Below are 27,924 nucleotides of genomic sequence, written 5' to 3' on the forward strand. Positions count from 1 at the left end.
TGAGGGGCAGGTGCTCAAGTAAATTATACCTTTTTTTGGTTTACTTGGTCTGCTCTTTTTTCCCTCTACACCTATACCTCCTCTTTGCCAAACATAGCCGATCTGCAAGCCCACAACGCCTCGCAGCACGAGGCGTTGTGATACACTGAGGAAGACAGTAATTGTCGAAACGTTGGTTTCTTATCATTAAAACTTTCTGCATCGTGGCTAAGAGTTGTGCGGCCTCGTCCTTATCAACATTATTATCTGCCGTGGCCAGCACCTCATCAATACAGGTGTGCGCTCCATATTCTGTGTTTGCCTGAGAAGCAGAGATTGCCAGGCGCTGCCAGGCCTGGGTGTGACTAACTTCGCACCACCAGTCACAGAGTGGAGTGGGTGGGGCTTAGCGAAGGGTCCATTTGATCACCAGCGGAGTATGGAGACTTTTTCAGTCTCCTACCGGAGACTCCGCCGGTCATCAAATGATTGGCTTAGGAATGCGACAAAAAACTAAAAATCAATCCATCAATTCAAGGCTCCATGGGGTGTGTAATCGATAGGAAAAAAAGTCATTTTGGGGGCGAACCATCCCTTTAAGTACTTTGATTTTACGCCCTCTCCGTAAATCTTTTGAGGATCTTTCCTCTTCCTCTTTTTTCAAATCATCACAGTTAGTCTTCTTACCGTGTGAAGGGGTGGTCTGTGCTACTGTAGCGGCTAAATCAACAGCCTCAGTAGCACCAGGCTCAGTATTGGAAGCAGCAGTAGCATCAGCAGCAGTAGTAGCACCACCAGCAGCAGCAGTAGTAGTAGTAGCAGCAGCAGCAGTAGTCGTAGTAGCAGAAGCAGTAGCAGTAGTAGCAGCAGCCGGTGCTACTGCAACAGCCGGAGCAGGGGTGACCACCAGGCTGACCGCCCCGGACCTGACCGTGATTCTACTGCCTTCGTAGCTGTTCTCCACGGCGCGCTGAGCACGCCGTCCCGTGCTGTTGCACTGGGGCACGGGGCAACTCTGGCCCGGCATCGTGGCGATGCACAGGTACACGATGCATTCCATGTACATCTGCAGGCAGGCAGCACAGGACACATTACTTTAAGATCAGTGGTTTTCAACCTTTTTCATGCCCCTAAGGACCCCTAAATTGATACACATTTGGCCATGGACCCCCCCCATCTGAAAATGTTTTGTGCCGGGACCCCCCCCCCCGCCCCGAAGCAAAGATTAAAAATGTTAAAAAAATATATATATTCAAAGATTTGCACACATTTTCAAGATTTAAAAAAAAATAGCAGATCTACAAGCTCATAGCGCGGCACTCGGTGCCGCGCTATGAGCTTGTAGATCAGCTATTTTTGAATAGCCATAGCTAAGTGGTTAAAATGATTGTGACGCTAAGTTAACTAATTTAGCTGGGGACCCCCTGGTACCCCCCTGGTACCCCCTTGGTCCGCCCCTGGTATGTGTTCTGCCCGGTTCTCCTCAGTGGCTGGAGCAATTGATCTGAATTTGCACACAGCCATTGACAATTACCATGTGCACCTAACAGCGAAGCCCGTTTTTCGATTTCACCAAATCTCAGCTGTTTAGCGTTTTTATGTAAAAGAATGTCGCCATGGTTACGGCTGCCCAGCTGTGGGATGGCCCCGCAAGCGATGGGACGAACTGGCTCCCGGGTTGCCAGATCATGTGCGCATATCCCCCCACGGGTATGGACTAGTAAAATATAATGGAGGTTTCTCTAGTGTTCTTGGGTGTCCTTGTATTTTAGGTCAAAACTAGGCCATTTTTACTGTTAATAGTTTTTTCTTCTGTTTTGTACCCTTTTGTAATGAGTTATTTTGTAATGTTTGCTTGTTTTCTGTATATGGGGCCTACGGATGGAATGCTATATATATATATATAAAATCACACCCAGTGTGAAGTGGGCGGTGTGTGGTCATCACAACATGACTCACTTTAAAAAAAGGATAAATGACTTTTTTTAAGTCCATACTGCTATTCATAGGGCTGCACATGTGTCATGTGTTTCGCTAGCCAATCACAGTCCTGAATTTGCAAAGTCAGCCAATCACATTACAGTTAGTGGTGATGACACTAGCTGTAATGTGATTGGCTGACTTTGCAAAAGTATAGATTTGCATTGACTGTGGAAGGGTTAGGGGTGTAGACTGCGTTGTAGACTATTGGCCAATCACGGTGCAGGATTGGTCAGTGTCCAAAACTCACTTATAGGGGGCGGTTACTTGGTGGACACACGGACATACAGACATACGGGGACACAGACAAAGCGTATATGAGTGGTTGCCTTCGGCGCCACTCAAAAACAGAAGGAAAAGAAAGAAAGCAGACGCACCGAATTCCCCTTTGATGTCATGGCGCTCAAGTCCATGCGGTACACTTTGGAGTTCCTGTCTGTAGGCATGACCGCCAACGCGCTGCCATTGGTTGAACACCTGCAAGGATGGAGAGAGTCCATATGGGGAGAGATGCAATTATGATTCAACCTATAAAAAATCACACCTGTGTGAAGGTAGCGGCGCCTTTGATACATTTTGTCATCATAATGTGTTTATAGCCACGTGTCACGTGAAGCTTGACCAATCACTTTGTTGACGTGTCTGACCAATCAGAACGTTTACGCAAAAGCCAGGTATAGAGGGCTACCGCTCTATACCTAAAGGTATAGAGCGGATCACTTAGAAATTTTCAGCTCTATACCTAAAGGTATAGAGCGGCTAGCGCCGCTAAAAACATGCTCTGTAAATACCAGTGGTGTAAAGTAACTAAGTACATTTACTCAAGTACTGCACTTAAGTACAATTTTGAGTTTTTTTTTAAACTTTACTGTGGTATTTTCAATTTTCAGTACTTTTAGTTCTACTCCACTACATCTCAGAGGCAAATATTGTACTTTTAATCCACTACAATTATTTGACAGCTTTAGTCAGTAGTTACTTTGTAGATATACATTATTATATTATAAAACACACATTAACCACTTCAGCCCTATTTTATACCTAGGCTATTTGAAAATATCCGATCTACAAGCTCACATCACATCGCGGTGCGTTAGAGATGATTAAAGTATGATTAAAGTACTAGTAGTACTGTGAGCTTGTAGATCTGCTATTCTCAAACATTGTAGTACTTTTACCACTTAAAGTATATTTTGATGCCAATACCTTGGTACTTTTACTCAAGTAACTTTTTTTCTTCTTTTTCTTTTCCCCAATCTTTAATCCCGTGATTTTGTAACCCTTATTTTTCACCCGGTGCCAATTTTCTAAGTGATCCTGGGCGCTACACTCCCCCCCACCAGCCTAGGGAGGCCAGGGCCTCATGCCTCATTCAGTAAAAGTCCGGAATTCAAAATTTACTTGAGTGAAAGTACAAAAGCATTGGTATCAAAATGTACTTAAAGTACCAAAAGTAAAAGTACTAAAATATTTGAAAATAGCAGATCTACAAGCTCACAACGCGTCGCGTATAAAATAGGGCTAAAGTGGTTAATGTATGTTTCATAATATCATAATTACATCTGAAAAGTAACTAGTAACTACAGTTTTCAAATAATTGTAGTGGAGTAAAAGTACAATATTTGCCTCCGAGATGTAGTGGCGTAGAAGTAAAAGTATTGGAAATTGGAAATACTCAAGTAAAGTACAGACACCTCAAAATTGTACTTCAGTACAGTACTTAAGTGAATGTACTTAGTTACTTTACACCACTGTGTAAAGATGTCAATGAGTGAGCGAATGAATCAGTGAATGAATCAATGGATCTTTTCAGTCGACTAACCCGTTCTCCATCAGAGGATGAGGGTCGGCCATGTCCTCCGTCTCGGCCTCCATGCACTTCTCCACCAGCAGCTCGGCTCGGGGCACCGTGCATCTGGACGTCACGCTGAGATACAGGTACTGCAGCTTGGACCCCATGGCCCCCGCCCGGGAGGAGGAGCCTCTGTTCACAGCGTCCAGCCAGCTCCCAGACCCACCCAGCGACGACGACAACGACATTGACACGTCGCGCTGCGCCCGCCCCCCTGCTTGGGCGAGGAGGTGGCTGCGAAACCTGGAGGCCAAAAGAGGAGGTATAGTACCAGTTTCCCGTTAGACCATAGGTGGGCAACTTTGATGACGGAGAGGGCCACTATATTTCCACACTCACTCCAGAGGGCCACATTGCATATTGCCATTCTATGTCACACAAAAGTAGCAAAAATAGCCGATCTACAAGCTCAAAACGCGTCGCGCTGCGACGCGTTTTGAGCTTGTAGATCTGCTATTTTTGCTGCTTTTCAATTGGAATCCAGAATTAATTTGTTGTATTTTTCAATTGGAATCCTGAAAAGTAAAATTTGTATTTAATTTCAAATGCATTTGGTTATACTTATGTTCATTTTATTAACTTAAATACAAATATATTGGACATAAAAAAGACAATAGAATTTTAGTACTAGTCATTAAGCTACTAATATAGACTGAAGTAATGAAAGCGGGTCATGTTTGTATGTTAGGAATTGTAAACAGCTGAAATCAATAATATATCAGTATTCTGATATTAACCTGCGGGCCGCATTAAGTGAAGGTGGGGGGCCGCATGTGGCCCCCGGGCCGCCAGTTGCCCATGTATGCGTTAGACGGATGACCCCCCCCCCCCCCTTTTTTGGACATATTTTTTGTTTTTTGTTTTTCATGCTTTATTTTGTTTTTGGTTTAGTGTTTTACGCGTCACAGCAATGTATCTGGGTTTGAGAGGCTATGATTGATGTAAACTTAAAGTGTAGCTCTGTTCGGGATTATTGAACAAAGGTGGATGATGAAAGAGAACGGGGACAATATGGATGTATAAGTTAACTGCGTCTCTTCAGAGGAAACTATGGAGCTACTTCAGAGATGTTTACACACCCCTGGAATCCGTTGGTGGAATGGTGGAAATAGAACAATAACAGCCAATGTGAGTACATATAGACCTTTCCTAAAACTGGCCAATTTATTATAGCCATATGCTACTGTATGTCTGTGTACCACCGCCCGGCCCTGTGGTCGACCAGCTGGAGGTCTATGGCTGCCTGTAGGAGCGTTGTCGCAACATAATGTAATTAATTATTTGGGAGCAGCCGGTGTGTAAGATTCCAATAGTATAAATATTTTAAATGGCTTTCATATACTATTCCGGATCTGACTAATATGACAAGTTGCTTATTGTGAACACAATAGGCTACAAATTTATATAAAAATGTATTTGGATAAAATTTTTAAAAATAAGTATTTTGTTGCCTAGCCCAGCCCAACCCAAAGCCCGACAAATACGTGACCAATTGGACCCGGCAGGAAAACAAGCCCAATGTGGCTTACAATAATCAGACCAGGCAACAGTGCAGACAGGGAGATAGGAGAGCATATATTGGATCGGGGATGACGGCTAGCGCAGTCTTCTCCTAAAGGCAGTGGCTTCTGGCACGGTGATTGGTTTTATCATTGTAACGCCCAAACCACACCTATGCATAATGTAAGGGGTAGCGCAGGTGTTCAGCGGGTAAGGGAGGTGCCCCAGAATACCAAAGTTTGCGGGGGAACGCCTCTTGCCTAGTCCTAAATCAGATATTAGTGTGTTTAGCAAACTCGCGCCTGAATAGAGCGGATAGTGTTATTTTTGAACCGTTTGGTTGATACTATATATGTCTATGACAGGGGTCTTCAACGTTTTCAGGCCAAGGACCCCCTAGCTGAGAGAGAGATGAAGCAGGGACCCCCTTGTATAAAATTGTGTTTCATATTCAACTTTTTTTGTTTACGTGGTCTGCTCTTTTTTTCCCCTCTACACCAATAGCTCTTTGCCAAAAATAGCCGATCTACAAGCTCACAACGCGAGGCGTTGTGAGCTTGTAGATCTGCTATTTTTGGCTAAGGTTCTCCTCAGAAAAGGGATGCTGGGTTCAAGTGGTTAATGTAAAAAAAAAAATCATATCACACAAAGATTTGGCGGACCCTCTGTAGTAACTCTGAGGACCCCCTAGGGCAGTGGTTCTCAAACTTTTTCATGTCAAGGACCCCCAAATTGACACTTATTACCCCGCGGACCCCCATTTGAAAAGATAAGCCAGGGACCCCAATAAGAGAAGGTTTTCACGGCTCTCTAGCAGTGATTCTCAACCATTTTCATTTCAAGGACCCCCCAGTTTAACATGCATTAGGCTACGGACCTCCATTTAATGGCATTTATACCTCTGGGACCCCAATTTATATTGTAAAATCAATGTTAATTTAACTCTGAGAGTGTCCAAATGGAACCAAATGGACCCGTTAGGGTCCATTTGGTTCCATTTGGACACTCTCAGAGTTACAGACCCATAAGGGTCCATTTGGTTCCATTTGGACACTCTCAGAGTTACAGACCCATAAGGGTCCATTTGCATTTGGTTCCTATCCCTCATTTAGCTGGGGACCCCCTGGAACCCCCTCAAGTACCCCCCGGACCCCACTTTGAGAACCAATGCCCTAGGGGTCCCGGACCCCCCCCCCCCCCGTTGAAGACCCCCCTGGTCTATGAAATGAATCCTGGATGGGACGGACGGACCTTTTAGTAGAATTCGGCTCAACCAGGCTGAAGTCCAGGCTGTAGTAGTGTGGGTCGGACACGTTGCCGCCGAACACCTCCTCCGCGGAGGGCCAGGGGACGTGGAAGTGGGGGCCGCGGGCCACGACGCCCGGGATCCGACAGGCCAGCGGGAGGACCAGGCTGGGCAGTCGGCTGACCGTGGTGTACGGCCGCACGCTCCGCAGGGTGTTGGTGTAGACCAGCTCGTTGCCGGAATGCTGCGGGGGGGGGGGGGGGGGGGGGGGGGGTAAGGGTCAATTTTTTTTTTGTCAAATTTTCCACCAGTGGTGTAAAGTAACTAAGTACATGTACTCATGTACTGCACTGCAGTACATTTTTTGAGGTATTTTGTACTTTGCTTGAGTCTTTCCAATTTCCAATACTTTTACTTTACGGGAGAATTTCCAATTGTCCAATACTTTTACTTCTACTCCACGACATCTCAGAGGCAAATATTGGTACTTTTACTCCACTGCAATTGTTTGAAAACTTGTAGTTACTAGTTACTTTGCAGATATACATGATCACATTATAAAACGTACATTAACCACTACAGCCCTATTTTATACCTGGGCTGTTTGAAAAGAGCCGATCTACAAGCTCACAACGCGTCGCATCGCGACGCGTTGTGAGCTTGTAGATCGGCTATTTTCAAACCTTTTAGTACTTCAAGCACATTTTGATACCAATACTTTTGTACTTTTACTCAAGTACATTTTTAATTCCGGACTTCTACATTGCAGTGTTGATACTTTTGCTCGAGTAAAACATTTGAGTACTTTTTCCACCACTGACTGTCAGGCGCGCACCTATATATATATATATAGCGATAAACGAGGCATTGATCGTACCACTGTCTTGGTTCCACAGCCGGTCAGGGAGATGAGCGCGGTCAGGTGGGTGCTGTTGTATGTGACGGGGCAGGTGGCGCTGTTGAGCTGCAGTTCAGACAGCTGGATGTTGTTCAGACTGCTCACTGACAGAACCAGACTCATCATTGTAGCCTCACACGTCAGGACTGGAACAAAGTACCACACGGTTAGTAGGGGTGTCACGATTCACTTACCTCACGATTCGATTCAAAATCGATTCCTAGGGTGCCGATTTGATTAAAATTGCGATTCTGCGATTAATTGATATTCGATTCGATTCTGCGATTTATTGCGATTTTCTAGGGTGCCGATTCGATTAAAATTGCGATTCTGCGATTAATTGATATTCGATTCGATTCTGCGATTTATTGCGATTTTCTAGGGTGCCGATTCGATTAATATTGCGATTCTGCGATTAATTGATATTCGATTCGATTCTGCGATTTATTGCGATTTTTTAGGGTGCCGATTCGATTAATATTGCGATTCTGCGATTAATTGATATTCGATTCTGCGATTTATTGCGATTTTCTACCCCAAATCACTTTGCTTTAATTATACTAGAACATTTTAATATAATATAAACCATGAAAAGTTGAATCATACACTTCAATGCAGCCAGATCATGTCAGGCAGTCTTTCTGACATTGATTTCAGACAAATTGCCAGTGAAAAAGGTACTAACTTATTAAAAAAAAAAAAAAAAAAAAAATCCAAAAAATCGATTTTAATATTTTGAATCGATTTTTAAAATCGTGGCATTAAGAATCGCGATTTATTCATGAATCTATTTTTTTTGACAGGCCTACGGTTTACAGTTATTTATGCCAAGGGTTCACAAACTTGAACCCCCCCCCCCCCCCCACTGAAAAGCACGGGCGGGAGGAGTAGAATGGAGTGCTCTACATCCTCTCGGTGAGGGCTCCTTGTCCTCACTGGCAGGTGAGTCAGTAGGGCAGTGGTTCTCAAACTTTTTCATGTCAAGGAGCCCCAAATTGACACTTATTAGCCCGCGGACCCCCATTTCAAAAGATATGCCAGGGACCCCCATAAGAGAAGATTTTTACGGCTCTAGCAGTGATTCTCAACCATTTTAATTTCAAGGACCCTTCAGTTTGACATGCATTAGGGCTACGGACCCCCATTTAATGACATTTCTATCACTTGGACCGCAATTTATATCGTAAAATCAATGTTAATTTAACTCTGAGAGTGTACAAATGGAACCAAATGGACCCGTTAGGGTCCATTTGGTTCCATTTGTACACTCTCAGAGTTACAGACCCATAAGGGTCCATTTGGTTCCATTTGTACACTCTCAGAGTTACAGACCCATAAGGGTCCATTTGGTGCCTAATCTATCATTAAGCTGGGGACCCCCTGGAACTCCCTCAAGGACCCCTGGGGGTCCCCGGACCCCACTTTGAGAACCAATGCAGTAGGATATACAACAGCAGGGACAACTGACAACACAGTAATGTGTGTGGGGAGGAATTCATTGGCATAACGACTAAATTGCAGAGAAAAAAAGGTAAAATAAATTAAATTAAAATGACGCAACAACAAAAATCTGAATAACAAACACATGATTAAAGTACTAGTAGTAGTACTGTTAGAAACAGAAGTATAGAAACTTTAAAAATCTAACTATAATATTCCGATTAAGAAGACTCATAATTTCCATTTACTTTCACGAGATTGAGTGAAGATTTTGCTTATTTATTTATAAATTCTTGTATCAAAGGACATCGTCTTTTGACTTTATTATTATTATTATTATTATTATTATTATTTGTCTCCGCCAGGAGACTATGTTTTCGTTCTCGTCCTTCCGTGTGTCCACCAAGCTAACATAGGTCAAGCTTCACGTGACACGTGACAATATGTTGAAAGGGTGTGCTTTGATTGGCTAGCGAGACGCATGATGAAATAGAGGCTTATAAATAGGTGTGTCACTTCAAAAGATCATTTATATCTTTTGAAGTGAGGTAAGACAGGATTAATCAGGAACAGTACAGGCGGAGACCTGTGCTCCGAGGAGCACATTTTCTAGTTATTATTATTACTATTACTACTGAATTATTGCAGTGAACCGTATCACTGACCTGATCCTGCAGGAAGACCTTTATTTTGTCCTGGAGAGAGAGAGAGAGAAAAAGACAACAAAATATAGTCTTATAAAATGTGTGCTCAAATCAAATATGATACATTTACAACTGTACACGGTCACATTCCTGGATTTTAAGTAGACAACGTCTAAAGTCTAAGTGTACAGCTTTATACCCTGTATATACTGTAACACAGGGGGTCTTCAGCAGGGGGTCCGGGACCCCTAGGGGGTCCTCAGAGTTACTACAGGGGGTCCGCCAAATCTTTGTGTGATATGATTCTTCTTTTTACACTAACCACTTGAACCCATAGCATCCCTTTTCTGAGGAGAACTTTAGCCAAAAATAGCAGATCTACAAGCTCACAACGCCTCGCGCTGCGAGGCGTTGTGAGCTTGTAGATCTGCTATTTTTGGCAAAGAGGTATATGTGTAGAGGGAAAAAAGAGCAGACCCAAGTAAACAAAAAAAGTATACTCTGAAACACAATTTTATACAATATCGAGGGGGTCCCTGCTTCATCTCTCTCTCAGCTAGGGGGTCCTGCTTCATCTCTCTCTCAGCTAGGGGGTCCTCGGCCTGAAAGACGTTGAAGACCCCTGCTGTAACATGTATATATATACTGTAACATGTATATAACAACGCAATGTGACATAGCTCTGTTTAACAAAATGCTGTACCCCCTCCAACTGTATATACTTTCCACATTTTCTTAAACTGTTTACTATTATATTTTGACACTTGCTTTGGCAATGTAAACGTAGGTTTTCTCTCGCCAATAAAGCTCATTTGAATTTGAATCGAATCGTGTGTGGGGGGCCAGGGGGGAGAGAAGTCCGACTCAGAGAGCGAGCGTGCAAATATAATCCTTTTCTTTTTTTTACATTTGGACACCCTCTCAGATACACATGGATACATTAAAAGAGAGATTTTACTGTGTCTGAATCACAGACATGCATCAGAACTCTTAATAAACAGACGTCAGGGACGTAAGTGGTAGTTTGTCGTGAAGATCTTACTTTGGTACAGCCACAGACATCTGGTATCAGACTGCAAGCTGTAAAACACAAACAGCGGAACTTCAGACGTCTTCTCCCATAACAAACATACTCTGGATATTAGCAGTGTTATATCGCCGTCATTGTTCGGGTGGAAACCTCATACATCGTCACCTTGCTAAACTAATGGCCTAAGTCATTTTTGAAAGTTTTTCAGGAAAAATAAAAAACTGATCCAAAACAAAATTATATGATATTTCTTAATCATTTCACCCAAAACGTATATAACAAATTATGACTATTAAAATAAAAATAACACTGTCTGTCAGTTATGTAACATAAGAGATTTAAATAGGTTTAAATAGGATTAAATCTGATTTAGGCCAAAAATAAATCCCCAAAATGGCCTAAATCATTAAATAATTTGGCCTATGTCACAAAATCATGTGACTTAGGCCCAAAAAAATGCCTATTTTGGCCTAAGTCACACTAGGGTGTTAGGCCATTATACTAAAAGGGGAGTGAACAGCATGATCCTTTTTAATTAGGAGATAGGCGATTTTACCAGTGGGGGCAGTGTCATGAGGAGCTGACTTAGGCAAAAATAACATTTTCCTCAAAAAATGACTTAGGCCATTAGTTTAGCAAGGTGACGATGTCAAAAACTGTTACTTTCCAGGATTCAAGTTCAAAAGCATCAAAAGTAGCAGATCTACAAGCTCTTTTCGAGCTTGTAGATCTGCTACTTTTGATATATATAGTACCTTTATTAGAAGGATAACCCCTTGAGATGTATCATCTCGTTTTCGAGAGGGTCCTTATCACAACAATACAGAAAGTACAATAGGCAAAACAATACAACAAATAGCATACTGTACATAGATAAGACAAAACAAACTTGACAAAAACAAACCAAAAGCTCTCCTGAAACAGGCCGCTCCCGCCCCACCCGAACACCCACACAACAACAGACTTCATGCATTAATGTACCCATGCAAAGCTAAATGAGCAAAACACAAGAGTAGCAGCTACAGACCGTAACACACATGCACATGCGGTAACATGCATTGACATGCCCATGCCAATACACAGAAATACAAACATGCACATGCTTTTTGGAAATTAAATTGCAGTATATTCCCTATGATTCAGAGGACAGATTATAGAAGACAGAGAAAACAACCAGTTAGCCTTTAGAAGCAGAAGCAGGTTATTTGAAAATGAGTAAAGATAGATGCTTTAAAGATATTGAAGGAGTTAATAGATCTACGGGACCGAACTGGGAAGATTAATGATGCTTTTATGTGACCCTGTAGTATGATCAAGTAGGGTGCTAATTTAACCCATTAAGACCTGGAACTGTGTCATTTTTAGATTTGAGCTAAAAAGCATTATTTTACACTTTGGGCTATTCAAAAATAGCAGATATACAAGCTCATAGCGCGGCACCGAGTGCCGCGCTATGAGCTTGTAGATCTGCTATTTTTGAAAAATCGTGAAAATGTGTGCACATCTTTGAATATATATATTTTTAAAGCGAACATTTTTAACTCCAATCTTTGCTTCTGGGGGGTCCCTGGAACAAAATATTTTGATGGGGGTCCTCGGGCCAAATACATATAATTTTGGGGGTCCTTGACATGAAAAAGTTTGAGCACCACTGATATAGAAACATACGTTTTTGAGAATACTGTTGAGATTTAGGAGACATGTAGAATCGGCTTCAGGTCTAATAATATCTTAATTATAAATCTTGTACTGTTTTTTTCCCCCTGTGCACACAACGTCCCACAGCGCCACCTACCTGTCGGTGTTGGCAGAGTAGCAGATGGGCAGGAGGGGGGCCAGTGAGTTGGGACCTCGAACCCATGACAGCTTCATGCTGGCTAGGTTCATGTTGCCATGGGAGGCTGCAGTACTGAGGTGTGACCTGAAGAGGGCAGGAGGACCCACCACCGCTATCTCTGAAACACTGGCCAAGCCACGGAGAACAGAGACACTTTAACTGACAGCAACCAGTTCTCTAAATCAGACAGGGGGTCTTCAACAGGGGGTCCGGGGCTCCTCAGAGTTACTACAGGGGGTCCGCCAAATCTTTGTTTGATATGATTTTTTCTTTTTTTTAACTTAACCACTTGAACCCTAGCATTCCTTTTCTGAGGAAAACTTTAGACAAAAATAGCCGATCTACAAGCTCACAACGCCTCGCTGCGAGGCGTTGTGAGCTTGTAGATCGGCTATTTTTGGCAAAGAGTTACAGGTGTAGAGGGAAAAAATAACAGTAAACGCAAACAAAAAAAGTTGAATCTAAAACACAATTTTACACAAAATAGAGGGGGTCCCTGCTTCCTCTCTCTCTCAGCTAGGGGGTCCTTGGGCTGAAAACGTTGAAGACCCCTGCTCTAAATCATTTCATTCATTCCAATGCATTTAAAACCAGTGATTCCCAACCTGTGGGTCAGGGCCATTTCTTTAATATTAAAGAAAGAAATTAATGAATCGTAGGCAAACATTTTCAACGGTTTTTCAAAATAAATAGCAAAAATTGCAGATCTACTGTACACGCAGAGAGATGTGCGTGTAGAGATGCGATGTGTTGAGAGCCTTTTGTACGGGGAACTATTAAAAAGTGCTTAAAGGGATAGACCACTTTGGTAGAGGTTTGGGTTGTGTAGTTACCTTGCCATGATGTAACTCCAAAGGTGGACAAGAAATCAAAAATAATTGCTCCATTGTTTAGAAATTGATAATTCAAAATATGCTCCTCATTGACTTACATTGTACGGTAAAACAGCTCTCAAAGTCACTATTTTAGCATGTAAACAAACCCAGTACTGTTTGTTTTTTTAATAAAAATGTTAACTTCCTGTTGATTTTGCTATTTTTATTAAGAAGAAAACCTGGACTGGATCCGGATCTTCAAATAGTAAAATCAACAGGAAGTTGACATTTTTATTAAAAAAACAAACAGTACTGGGTTTGGTGATGTTCTATATTGTCTGAATCAACTTTGTTTGTGTTTGTTTACGTGCTAAAAGAGTGACTTTGAGAGCTGTTTTACCGTACAATGTAAGTCAATGAGGAGCATATTTTGAATTATCAATTTCTAAACAATGGAGCAATTATTTTAGATTTCTAGTCCACCTTTGGAGTTACATCATAGCAAGGTAACTACACAACCCAAACCTCTACCAAAGTGGTCTTGCCCTTTAAGTAGAAAAGGGCTTAAGTGGTTAAAGAGACTAATCGATAGTCAATTCTAAAACATGTTTTCGTATTGATTCTTTGACATGATTATTTTAAATGAAATTAAAAAACACATTTCTCTATTATTCGATTAACGGCTAAAGTAACTGAAAGAATACTCGCTAACAAAGTCCACCAACATACATAGTTTTACTAGTTCAACTTGATAATCTCCCCTGAAAACAATGTGTTTCATTGATGCTGAATACATTGAACATGTTGGGATACCTCTCCAGCTGTGAGATGAAGCTGACGGTCACGTCGATCTGCTCGTATTGCAACACGTCCAGCAGTGCGTTCTCCCTGGGAGTCTGGCTGGAGGCCAGAGGCTCTGCACTGCACGGTGGAGTCGGAGTGGACGGCTGCTCCACTGAAACACAACACACACTGTCCATGAGCCAGAGAGAGAGGGAAGGAGTGCGAGAGAGAGAGAGAGAGAGAGAGAGAGAGAGAGAGAGAGAGAGAGAGAGAGAGAGAGAGAGAGAGAGAGAGAGAGAGAGGGAAAGAGGGACAGAGACAGAGAGAGGATAAAGGTTGTTACACACCGGCGAATATAGCGAATATACGCAAAATTCGGACTCGTTCCGAATAATGAAATGACGCTTTTTCGCTCCATGTACGGAGCCATTGGGCCCGATTCATGAACCGTACTTACGAACAAATTTGTTCTTAGACCCACTTAAGAAGTTTTTTAAGAGATTTTGGCATTCACAAATGTTTTCTTAGCTGTGATTTGTTCTTAAGTTAAGAAAAAATCTACGCATACTAGAGAGCACTCTTAGGGTGGCCTTTGAGTTCTTAAGTGTGATATGTTTGTGCAAAAATAATTAATTCTCGAAGTTTCTTCAATTCTACAGTTGTATAATATAGGATTTAAATTACAATAATATTTTTATCATATCTTTAGAGCAAAAAAGGTTCTCAAAGGTGTGGTCTGGGGACCCCCAGGGGTCCTTGAAGCTGTTCCAGGGGGTCCACACCAAACGAGGAACAGTTTAATCACTTTAACCCTATTTTATACTTTGTTTGAAAATAGCTGATCTACAAGCTCACAACGCGTCCCATTACTGGCAATTTTGAACTTGTAGATCGGCTATTTTCGAAACATTTTGATAAATTTTGAAAACATTTCCCTAGCAGAAAATATTTTCAGGTGGGGGTCTGCAGCCAAATGCATCTAACCCAAACAGACCCGGTTGAGTTGAAGCCCAAGCCCCATACCCACCCCATAACCCCCCACCCAACCCACCCTCATCGCCCCCCCATACCCCCACCCCCATATCCCGACATTCGCCACACCCCCATTTTCAAGTCCCCTTCCTACCTGAAAGCCCCCCTATACCCACCCGTCACACCCATCCCCATACCCCACACAGCCCCCTACACCCCTCCTTGCACCACCATATCACCCACCACACCCCTATTACCACCCCATTACATACCAAGCAGCTGCTACCTTAAAGGACAACTTTGTTTTTTTACAACCAAGGTTTATATTTTAGCTTGTAATTAAAGTAAATAAATGATGAGTGTAATTTTTTTTTCATTTACTGCTTTCTATAGTTTTAGCATTTTTTGCGATATTTTTTACAGTGGGCGGGGGCATTCTGTCCGGTGGCTAAATATGCCTTTTTTACACAATAAAAAAGGTCCGGCTGTCTGAGATGGCCAGATGTGAGTTATTGGGGGCTAGAAGAGCTACTGTAAATAATAATAAAGAAAACGCCGGGTTAATGTGTTAAAAAAATACATATTTAGCCACCGGACAGAATGCCCCCGCCCACTGTGAAAACACTGTAAAAAAGATTGTGAAAATTGCTAAAACTATAGAAAGCAGTAAATTTAGAATTTTTAACACTCATCTTTTATTTACTTTAATTACAATCTAAAACATAAACATTGGTTGTAAAAAAACAAAGTTGTCCTTTAAAGACCCTCTATATCCACCCACCAGCTTTCAGTACTAAAATGTTTTATATCCACTACTAACGCTACTCCTGAACATGAAATATGGATAACATTTTTAACAGCTAATTTCAGCAAATTTACATTGATGTTGAGTAGTGATATGTTGATTAATGTGAGAGAAATAATAAAATACATTCATTAATTAAATAAAAAATAATTTGCTGTTCACTTCAGAAGTACCTCCACAGAAATATTTATTTATTTTTATGTTTGGAGTCTGGTGTTCCACCATCTTTAGGCTTTAGTTTAGGTATTCTTTACTTCATTCTCTCAACTTTATTTCTCTGTGTGATTTCCTGTGATTTCTGTGTGCAGCAATCACACACAGGTGTGACTGTAGGCAAAGCCATGCAGTCATGCCTTATATGGGGATTGGTGGGGAGGCTCCCTATGGTAATTAGGATTAACTGGCACACCCCTTCAAGTTACGAGGATTGTGAGTCATCATCATCAAGAACATAGTTACGAACAATTCTGCCTTTTAAGAACGTTTCATGAATCTAACTCGACTTCTCTTAGGAATTCACTTAGACAACTTACGAATTTATTGCTGAATGAGACCCATTGACTTTAGGAAGGTTTTTAATTTATTCACACGAAAAAATCGCCCCGGTGTGTAAGGACCTTAAGAGGGACAGAGACAGAGCGAGGATAAGAGGGACAGAGACAGAGAGAGGGAAAGAGTGAGAGAGACAGACAGACAGAGAGAGGGGAAGAGTGGGAGAGACAGAGAGAGGGAAAGAGGGACAGAGACAGAGAGAGGGAAAGAGTGAGAGAGACAGAGAGACACGGTTTTAACTCGACAGACACGGGCGTGAGGCTCTCGTGTCGTACGCTGTCGACGTTTCGAAACGCAAGCCAAAAGCGAAAGCAACAGCGGTGTGTGTTTCGAGACGCGAAGCGAAAGCGAAAGCAAACCGAGAGAGACAGACCCATTTCAATGGGGCGCCGCTTCGTTTTCGCTCGGCTGTAGTCGCCTGCACTCGCCTCGGAGGACAGACATGGCACAGTCACGCATGCGCAACACTCCCAAATGTAAGATAGGATAATAGACAGTATATAATACAAATACAATATCAACATATATGATCCATATATCATAATGAGAGAGTGAACAACAGACATACCGGTGAGAGACAGATGTACAGGCACAGAGCTGAGGGCCTGGTTGCTCATGAGCATGTATTTCTTAGGAGCAGGTATATGGTCCTCCACCATCACTACCATGAAGTACTGACCCACCGGGCCATGTCCAGTGAATGTCACCATGCAATGTTCCTACAGTAGAGAGAGAGGAACACTTTTTAAACAGGGTAATGGTGGTCCTCCACCAATCATCACTACGAAGGAGTAGTCTCCAGTGAACGTCACCATTGTTCCACCAATGTTCCCAGTGGTGGAAAAAGTACTCAAATTCTTTACTTAACACATTGACTGCCTGAATTATTTTCACTGCCTATTGTTATTCATGCCAGAGATTTTTCAATGAAAAAACAAAAAGTACTCAGGAGCCGAGATACAAAATTTTAAAGTTTTAAGTTAACAAGGAAGCGGATGAGAGTAAAGATCTTCGAAAATTCATATCTCCTTGGTCTTTGGGTCAAATAAAATAAAAAAAAAGTAAAATAAAAAAGATTTTTTTTGCTAAAATCGAGTTAACTCGATCTTGGCAGACAATGTGTTAAGTAAAAGTACCAATACTGCAATATAGAAATACTCTGTTACAAGTAAACGTCCAGAATTAAAAATGTACTTGAGCAAAAGCGCAAAAGTATTGGCAACAAAATATACTTAAAGTACCAAAAGTAAAAGTACTAAAATGATTTGAAAATAGCAGATCTACAAGCTCACAACGCGCCGACGCGTTGTGAGCTTGTAGATCGGCTATTTTCAAAAATTTTTTGGGGGGGCACGGTGGCGCAGTCGGTAGCGCTGTCGCCTCACAGCTAGAAGGTCCTGGGTTCGATTCCCGCCGGGGACGCTGTGGGCGCTGGGGGCGTGTCTTCTCCTCCGCGTCATCAGCGCCCATACCCTTGGTGGGGTTGGCGAAAGGGCCTACTCTGTGTGGAGTTTGCATGTTCTCCCCGTGTCTCCTAGGGTAGTTAATACCCTCACAAAAACATGTAGTAATCCTGGTCACTATACTGCCTCCCCCTGGTCAGCCGGGGCGCCTGATGGAGGGGAAGGGAACTGGTTGGAATAACGTGTTCCTTCCACGCGCTACGTCCAACCAGGGAAACTCTCCCCTGTCAGGTGACAAGAAGGTCAGTTGGCTCTCATGCATTGAAGGAGGCATGAGCTCGGCCCTGGTCTCCCTAGGCTGGTGGGGGGGGTGTAGTGCCCAGGATCACTTAGCAAATTGGCACCGGGTGTAAAAAGGGTTACAAAATCGTGGGATAAAAATTAAAGAAAAAAAAAAATGACCCAATAAAAAAAATATATATACAAAAATATTAGTGTAGAGCGAAAACAGGAGGGGGCCTAGTACAGAGCCCTGCATGGGGGACTCTCGTCAACTAAATATAGGATTCATTCAATTGCTGTTTTTTAAATTATTTTTTTGCATTTGATACGGAACACATAGACATTTTAACACTCAGGGACCGTTGGTTTGACCAGCAGCGAGCAGCAGTAGGTCTACAAAAAAAGTGGTAAAACTAGACTGACCTGGTCCAGTTCTATAAAGGTATGTAGAGTACAGTCAGGACACTCTACCGGGCTGGCGAATCGGCAGCGCACCGTGTCTCCGTCCAGATCCTTCACTGACAGATGGTAGTGGTGAGGGCAGTCCTTACGGGCCCTGGGCAGGTCATACACACATTATTATTATTAGTATTATTATTAGTATTATTATTATTGGAAAAAGTACTCAAATGTTTTACTTAAGTACAAGTAAAAGTAAGGTATTATAAATGTACTTAAAACGTAAAGTACAAAAGTAAAAGTACAAAAGTATTGGTATCAAAATGTACTTAAAGTGCCAAAAGTAGAAAGTACTCATTGTGCAGAATGTCAAAATGTATAAAAATGTCAAATCATTTGAAAATAGCCGATCTACAAGCTCACAATACGTGACGAATTGTGTGCTTGCAGATCGTCTATTTTCGACATGAAGTATTTTGACATGAAGTGCCATGTTTTCATTTTGTTGTCATAGCAACATTAAGTTGAATTATTACACGGCTTGGTTCTGATTGGTCAATCGCTGAATTCAGCGATGTGTTATTTCTCGATAATGACCGATAAGCTCAATAACAGACCTCTGTCTAATGAAAGGCTCAGAGCACCTGCTCATATCAACCTGTCTAATGAAAGGCTCAGAGCACCTGCTCATATCAACCTGCGCTGCTTGGTTTTATGCTGTATCCCAGTGGTTTTCAACCTTTTTCGCATCAAGGACCCCCAAATTGACAAATATTAGCCCAGGGACCCCCATTTGAAAAGATATGCCAGGGACCTAACCATTTAAATTTCTTGGGGGTCCCAATCTACACTGTATCACCATCATCATCAGTGTTCATTTAACTCTGAGAGTGTACAAAATGAAACCAAATGGACCCCTTAGGGTCCATTTGGTTTCCATTTGTACACTCTCAGAGTTACAGACATATAAGGGTCAATTTGGTTGCTAACTATTCATTTGGCTGGGGACCCCCTGGAACCCCCTCAAGGACCACTGGTGGTCCCCGGACCACTGGTTGAAAACCCCTGCTGTATCCAACATGACAGCCATGTAAACAAACACACCATGTCATTTACAGCTAGATGTTGCTCTCAAGAATGTTTTTGAAAACATTTGAAGCGAGAAATAGACAATGCAGTAACCAAAACTAGATTCTATTTGACCAACACTTCCTTGTTTTCTGAGGCGACCGTGTCCACCCAGCACAACACTAGGACAACACAGGAAATACTTTGTTTTGATGTTACTTTTGGGTGAATTAATTCATTAATTAAGTAGCCGTGTAATAAGCGGGCTAATTGACGCGTCGCCGGTCATTATTGAGAAATAAATCCGCCAGGATTTATTTCTCAATAATGACAGGCTACCCGTCAATTATCCCACTTATTACGCCACAAAAAGGTTTGAGAACCACTGGTCAAACCGGAAGTACAGGAAGTACAGAACTACACGTTGTCCAGCAGCTTCCTGTGACTTCCTGTATCCCTGTACTTCTGGGCCAGAAGCCCTGTACTTCTGGGTACACACTTTTGCCAGTGATTCTTGTATATAATCAATGCATCCAATATAAGGATTAGGGGTGCAACATGTAATCGAACTAATCAAACTAATCGAATTAATTGATTATATACACATTTTTGAATACAGTAGTAAACATACCTACAATAAAATGGCAGATCTACAAGCTCACAATGTGTGAGCTTCTAGATTAGCTACGGTATTTTCGCAATTTGTTTATGCAACATCGTTAGTTCGGAGTATAAAATAGGCATCGGAGTATAAAATAGGGATTAAGTGTTTAATCAGCTAAAAAAAAAGTCAATTCCCCAAAAATAGATTTGAATTATTTTCCTGTCGATTTGTTCGAAACCTATTGAAGAAAACATTTCCCATTAATTAAAAAATGTCCTTAAAAATACCAAAAGTAGAACATACTCCTTATGCAGAATGTCCCATTTCACACGTTTCCAAATGTATTAAATGTATACAAATCTTTTGAAAATAGCAGATCGACAAGCTCACAATACGTCGCTTGGCGTTGTGAGCTTGTAGATCGGCTACTACTTCAGTACAGTACTTGAGTACATGTACTTAGTTACTTTAAACCACTGTGATTACCTCAGAGGAGGTGGCAGACCCACATAAGGCGGTTGGTTGAGTCCTCCATTATTAGGCCGGACGGTGGGCGTGGCCTTAAATGACAAATAAAACTTCACACTGGACCTGTTCGTAAAACACAAAAACAATTGTTGAAATTATACATTTTTTAAAACTCATGTAATGTTTTCATCTGAAGTAGACTCACCAAACAGATCACATCAAACTAATTAAAGCTGCACTATGTAACAGTTTCTTTATGAATACAATGTATTTTGTCCAATCTGTATGGTAGAGTATGTTAATACAATATAACTTATACAATCTGTATGGTAGAGTATGTTAATACAAAATATTATGCCGAGTACCATTTCACAAGTTTTCAAATGTATAAAATGTATGAAAATCATTTGAAAATAGCAGATCTACAAGCTCACAATGTGTTGCATCGCGACACATTGTGAGCTTGTAGATCTGCTATTTTCGAAAGGCCGAAATGTATATAGGGCTGAAGTGGTTAATGAATGTATGTTTTGTAATAATAATCAAAATCTACAAAGTAACTAGTAACTCAAATTTTCATATAATTGTAGTGAGAGTAAAAGTACAATATTTGTCTCTGAGATGTAATGGAGTTGAACTAACAGCATAGAAAATTGGAAATAAAAGTAAAAGTATCTCAAAATTGTACTTAAGTACAGACTTGAGTAAATATACTTAGTTACTTTCCACCACTGACTCAGAGAGTGTACAAATGGAACCAAATGGACCCGTAAGGGTCCATTTGGTTCCATTTGTACGGGTCCATTTGGTTCCATTTGTACGGGTCCATTTGGTTCCATTTGTAGTACACTCTCAATGATACGTAAACACTGAGGATTTTGCCGTGTAGATTGAGGGTCCCAGAGATATAAAAACAAATGTTATCAAATGGGGGTCCGTGGCCTCTAAAATATCAAACTGGAGAACCTTGAAATGATAAAGGGGTTTAGAACCACTGCTCTAGTTGAGATGACGCTAGTAAAAACATGTACCCATGGTACCCTAAGGCGATGGTGGCGGTGTAGTGGCTGGGAACGGTCTTCTGCCACTGACGAACACACCAGCCCGGGTGTGTTCGTGCGGCTGTGTCAGCGGCGATGGGTACGGACGCAGTATGGTTCATACAGTCCTCTCCTGATAAACACGATGCAGGGCCGGGCAGGTCTGGACACGAGTAGGTCTGGTCACTAGTCTGGGTAGGTAAGGGATCCTTTACTAAGGGGGCCAGCACCGTGAAATGGGCCCTCACCTGCAACATACCGCTTCACGTTAGGTCATGTAAATGATTTATCGTTAAATTGATTTCAATCTATTTAACCCATTAAGACCTGGAACGCATCTGTGTCATTTTTTTTTAGATTTGAGCTCAAAAGCATTATTTTACACTTTGGGCTATTCAAAAATAGCAGATCTACAAGCTCGTAGCGTGGCACCGAGTGCCGCGCTACGAGCTTGTAGATCTGCTATTTTTGAAAAATCGAGAACATTTGTGCAAATCTTTGAATACATATATTTTTTAAAGCAAACATTTGTAACAAATGATGTAAAAAAATGATCGCGACGCAAACAGCAGAGGGTGCGTTAAAAAAAAAAAGAGAAGAACATACGGGATCTTTGTAAGAGAATCGATTTAAAAAAAAGATTTTCCGCTCATTTGTCTGGAAAATTATTTTGTGTTTAAAAAAATCGTGAAAAATCGATTTAAAAAAAAGATTTTCCGCTCATTTGTCTGGAAAATTATTTTGTGTTTAAAAAAATCGTGAAAAATCGTATCGTGAACCTAGTATCGTGATTTAAGTTAACATATAAATATTTGATTTATTTGATTTGCACCACAGAATATATACATAATGCATAGTACCAGTTCTTTCCTAGGAACGATTATTGTGCCGGTGAGGTAAGAAACCTAAGAGATCCTCACCGTTTACATTACATACAATTTGAATTCATTAACTACTAAAAACACAAAAGAAATATCTCATGACTAAATACTAAAGCACACAATGCAGGTATTGTATTTTGCATTGATTTGTAGTGGTAATTAAACCAAAAAAAGATTTAACATGTTCACAAGGGATTGTGAAAATCCCAAGCCAGGCAATGATGGAAATCTTAAATTCCTTCTAACATATAAATTGTGTATAATATCTTAGTGTTTTACTGTATGAATATATGAAAACTAGCCAATATACACAGTGGCGTGCACAGACATTTTGAGGGGCAGGTGCTCAAGTAAATTATACTTTTTTTGTTTACTTGGTCTGCTCTTTTTTCCCTCTACACATATACCTATAAAAATAGCCGATCTACAAGCCCACAACGCCTCGCAGCGCGAGGCGTTGTGGGCTTGTAGATCTGCTATTTTTGGCTAAAGTTCTCCTCAGAAAAGGGATGCTAGGTTTCGAGTGGTTATGGTAAAAAGAAAAATCATATCACTTAAAGATTTGGCGGACCACCTAGGGGTCCCGGACCCCCTGTTGAAGACCCCTGCTGTAAACTGAAAAAGGGCACTTCTGGTCAAGAGGGCAAAGGGCAGGTGCTCTAGCACCACCTAGAGTCTATCTGTGCACGTCCCTGAATATACACACACACACACACACACACACACACACGCACACGCGCACGCACACGCGCACGCACACGCGCACGCACACGCACACGCACAGAGAGAGTACATTAATAAACCTCTACTCACTTGACTGCTGTCCAGGGGAACCACATGGACCACTGCCCCCAAAGAAGAGCCTTCACAGGCGGGTTGAAACAGAGCCAGAGCCAGGAGGCTCCACGTCACCACCGCGTGGAACATCTCAGCTCTCTCCACGCACACAGGTTGGTAAGGGCTATGGATGTTACTGTGTAGGCTTGTGTCCTCTATGGGGATACATGGGAGGGGTAATTACACACAGTGGTGGTGGAAGAAGTACTCAAGTGTTTTGCTCAAGTAAAAATATCAATACTACTGTACGAAATACTCTGTTACAAGTAAAAGTCCGGAATTCAAAATGTACGCAGTACTTATTATGCTGAAAACTTCCATTTCATGTTTTCAAAATGTATACAATAATTTGAAAATAGCAGATCTACAAGCTCACAACGTGTCGCATCGCGACTCGTTGTGAGCTTGTAGATCTGCTATTTTCAAATAGCCGATGTCTACATAGGGCTGAAGTGGTTAATCTGTAAAAGTCTGTAAATCTAATCTGTAAAAATCTGTAAAGTAACTAGTAACTAAAGTTGTCCAATAATTGTAGTGGATTAAAAGTACAATATTTGCCTCTGAGATGTAGTGGAGTTCAAGTAAAAGTACAGACAATTGGAAATACTCCAGTAAAGTAAAAGTACCTCAAAATTGTACTTAAGTACAGTGCTTGAGTAAATGTACTTTACACCACTGAATACTCATCACATAAAAAAAACACTATATTCATGAATAGACACACTAGTACAGGGGTCTTCAACAGGGGTCCGGGACCCCTAGGGGGTCCTCAGAGTTACTACAGGGGGTCCGCCAAATCTCTGTGTGATAGGATCATTGTTTTTTACATTAACGACATGAACCCTAGCATCCCTATTCTAAGGACAACTTTAGCCGAAAATAGCCGATCTACAAGCTCACAACGCCTCGCGCTGCGAGGCGTTGTGGGCTTGTAGATCGGCTATTTTTGGCAAAAAGGGGGAAAAAGAGCAGACCAAGTACAGAGTGAAAGTTTACTGAGTATTGACGGTTTAAGTCGTTAAATGTCTGAAAATACACATTAACATGAATCCAACATCTATGAAAAGCTTTAATCTGCAGCACAATTTAATATTTAAATGTAATATATAGCGGGGGTCCCTGCTTCATCACTCTCTCAGTTAGGGGGTCCTTGGCCTGAAAAGGTTGAAGACCCCTGCACTAGTAGGAAATGGCCCTAACTTCTAATAGACCCCTTAACAGACGACGTCACACTGATAAGAACCAGTATGCGCTCAATGAAACCCATTCTGTCAGGTCTCGCTAGAGGGGGTTGGGGTGTGCTGAAACCAGCGCACCCCGAAACAACAGGTTGAGAATTGATCGTGTGAAACAATCACCTCTGCATCCAGTCTCAATGTTGGTAAACAAATAATTGGTCTATAACGTTGGTTCTCAAAGTGGGGTCCGGGGACCCCCAGGGGTCCTTGAGGGAGTTCCAGGGGGTCCCCAGCTAAATGGTAGTTAGGAACCAAATGGACCCTTATGGGTCTGTAACTCCGAGAGTGTACAAATGGAACCAAATGGACCCGTTAGGGTCCATTTGGTTCCATTTGTACACTCTCAGAGTTACATTGACATTGATTTTACGATATAAATTGGGGTCCAAGAGATAGAAATGCCATTAGATGGGGGACCATAGCCTAATGCATGTCAAACTGGGGGTCCAAGAAATTAAAATGCTTGAAAATCACTGCTATAGAGCCGTAAAAATCTTCTCTTATGGGGGGCCCTTGGCATATCTTTTCAAAGATATGAAAATCTTTTGAAAAGAGAGTCAATTTGGGGGTCCTTGACATGAAAAAGTTTGAGAACCACTGGTCTATAACATAGTGCTGATTAACTCTTTGTTGTGCTAGCGTCTGATTTCAAAACATACTTGAAATTGAACACCAGAATATCTAAGATCTGGTGGGAAAATTAAGCCACGTTGATTTTGGCAAATGCACCACTCCCTATTTCTTCTGCGAAGCCGCGTGACGTCTTGTTTCACATTTTGACAACCTGAGAGGCAGCTGCCAAACAAAACGTTTGAGCGTCTGATGAGGCTAGAAGCCTTTATTCGTACTCTTAAGAGTTAACTTAACACTGAGGATGTTACTGTGTATACGCCACAGTAGCTGGGTGGGATGTACTAAACCACCCCACACAATAACAATTTGATGTAAAAAGGAAGAATACACTTTCAAGACATTTTTTATCTCCTGTGAGCAACCGGTTGGCCTCTTGTGTTTTTTGCTTTTTTAATGTAAATGATAGTTTTGTGATTGAGTTGCATTGAGTTACATTTAAAAGTACATTATAGATACCATAGATATGCAAGGCACATACGGGTACTGTTCTTACGTACGCACGCACACGTTTCTGAGACTAGTACTCCGGCATATTTCAGTTTACCAATGTTATCAGTGACAATAGGTTCATGATATTGTAGTACCCCCCCCCCCCCCCCCACACCACATCCAGTTATTACACTGGCCTGGGGCGCAGTCTGCAGAAAGAGAAAAACCCATAGGACAAGACAAACAAGACTAGACTATAGGACAACAAGAACTCAGACACACTGTCAGTCAGTCACAACAGGAGGGAGTAGGAACTAAAACACACACACACACACACACACACACAGTGTGAACCTAAGTGAACCTAGGAGTCATCCACACTACAGTGAAAAGGTGGGTCTTAAAGGGATAGTTCACCCAAAAAAAAAAGTACTTTTTTTCTTATTGATTAGTCACCCCATGTCTCCATGGATGGAGACTCTTTGAGTGCGGCACAAAGTGATGCGCTGTGAGCTTCTATATCAGCTTTTTTTGTTTTTAATAGCTAACGTATAAAATATGGATAAAGGGGTTCAAATGATTGTGAAGCTGAATTTACCCATTAAGACCTGGAACGCATCGGTGTCACTTTTTGATTTGAGCTAAAAAGCATTATTTTTACACTGTAGACATTGTAGATCTGCTATTTTTGAAAAAGCCGAAAATCTGTGCAAATTTATATATTTATATTCTTTTCAAGCGAACATTTTTAACTCTATTCTTTGCTTCTGGGGGTCCCTGGAACAAAACATTTTGAGATGGGGGTCGGCGGCCAAATACATCATTTTGGGGGTCCTTGACATGAAAAAGTTTGAGAACCACTGATATAGAAACATCCAACATTTTTTTCTGAATAGACATTTGTAGAATCGGCTTCAGGTCTTAATGGGTAAACACATTTTGTTGGGGACCCCTCAAGGACCCCCACTTTGGGAACCACTGCTGCAGGTCACTTAGTTTCTCATTAGAGACGTTTCTTTAGACAAGCGTATTCATGTCTAATAGAATCAAACGACTGCTTTGTAAATAAAGGACGTATGACAGCAAACTTACATGTATTTTGCAATACTTAAGATGCTGCCAGAATATTTAAATGTTGGACAAAACGTGTCAAAAATGTTAAGCTGCAGTGGTTTGAATAACAAAGGTATTTAAATGGGCTGTGGCCCATGTGTGAAGCATAGTGTCGATTTAGAAGAGCGAAACCAAATCCCCAAAGAAACCATTTACCCTCAGAGATCAAAGAGACTGGTGACAATTTATACTATTTGAACTAATAGGCTCTATGCACAGCAGCCATATTGGGAATTAATTGAGCCCCTTCTTACTTCCTTCACAGGTGTTACCAATGATACTAATTAAGGCTCTGTTCCATTTAGCGTGGCATAGTGGTCGTCTTATTTTCAAGGACCCCCATAACTCTGAGAGTGTAAAAATGGAACCAAATGGACCCGTAAGGGTCCATTTGGTTCCATTTGTAAACTCTCAGAGTTACACACCCACCATAATGGGCCATTTGGGAGCCAAAATGGAGTGTTTCTAGTGAGCCAACATGCACGATATCAGCACCCTGACCAGAATGGAACAGAGCCTTCATTAGTATCATTGGTAACACCTGCGAAGGAAGTAAGAAGAGGCCCAATTTCTTTCCAATACGGCTGCTGTGCATAGAGCGTATTAATATGTTGTTATTTAGTTGATCGACCTCATTCTGTTAATAAAACCCCGACCAGAACTGTCCCAACTGGTCCGTTCTGGTTGTTTTTTGAGCCAACCTGTGACTGTCACAGAATAGCTCATAATTATACTACCACTTGTACTCAAAAGCCAGTGGTGGTAAAAGTACTCAAATGTTTTACTAAAAGTATCAATACTGCACTGTAGAAAATACTCTGTTACAAGTAAGTCTGGAATGAAAAAAAAAATGACTTGAGTAAAAGTACAAGAGCATTGGCATCAAAATGTACTTAAAGTACCAAAAGTAAAAGTACTCATTGTGCAGAATGTCCCATTTCACAGGTTCGTCACGTATAAAAAATCTTTTGAAAATACATGTAGATCGGCTTTTTTTCAAATGGCTGAAATGTATATAGGGCTGAGGTGGTAAATGCATGTTTTGTGATAATAATCAAAATCTACAAAGTAACTAAAGTTTTCAAATAATTGTAGTGGAAGTAAAAGTACAATATTTGCCTCTGAGATGTAGTGGAGTAGAAGTAAAAGTATTGGAAATTGATGACGCTCCAGTAAAACAAATCCTCAAAAGTGTA

At 41.4% G+C, this 27,924-nt stretch overlaps 1 protein-coding gene across 1 annotated transcript in view; it reads right to left on the reverse strand.

The window, feature by feature from the left end:
* Nucleotides 1-27,924, reverse strand: part of LOC311033628 (uncharacterized protein) — a 32,827-nt gene that overhangs the window by 4,549 nt on the left and 354 nt on the right. The window contains exons 2-15 of the mRNA XM_084041217.1: nt 23,292-23,470; nt 21,589-21,845; nt 20,576-20,680; nt 18,442-18,574; nt 16,902-17,052; nt 14,035-14,176; nt 12,365-12,532; nt 10,582-10,619; nt 9,561-9,590; nt 7,435-7,601; nt 6,563-6,801; nt 3,782-4,054; nt 2,337-2,436; nt 667-1,045 (exon numbers count right to left, since the gene is read on the reverse strand). Of these exons, the coding sequence (XP_083897343.1) occupies nt 667-1,045; nt 2,337-2,436; nt 3,782-4,054; nt 6,563-6,801; nt 7,435-7,601; nt 9,561-9,590; nt 10,582-10,619; nt 12,365-12,532; nt 14,035-14,176; nt 16,902-17,052; nt 18,442-18,574; nt 20,576-20,680; nt 21,589-21,845; nt 23,292-23,405 (2,296 nt within the window). The 5' untranslated portion in view covers nt 23,406-23,470. The remainder of the gene's footprint in view (nt 1-666; nt 1,046-2,336; nt 2,437-3,781; nt 4,055-6,562; nt 6,802-7,434; nt 7,602-9,560; nt 9,591-10,581; nt 10,620-12,364; nt 12,533-14,034; nt 14,177-16,901; nt 17,053-18,441; nt 18,575-20,575; nt 20,681-21,588; nt 21,846-23,291; nt 23,471-27,924) is intronic.

Source organism: Gymnoscopelus microlampas (assembly GCF_963454915.1).
Source record: "Gymnoscopelus microlampas genome assembly, chromosome: 1".
NCBI classification, from domain to species: Eukaryota; Metazoa; Chordata; class Actinopteri; order Myctophiformes; family Myctophidae; genus Gymnoscopelus; species Gymnoscopelus microlampas.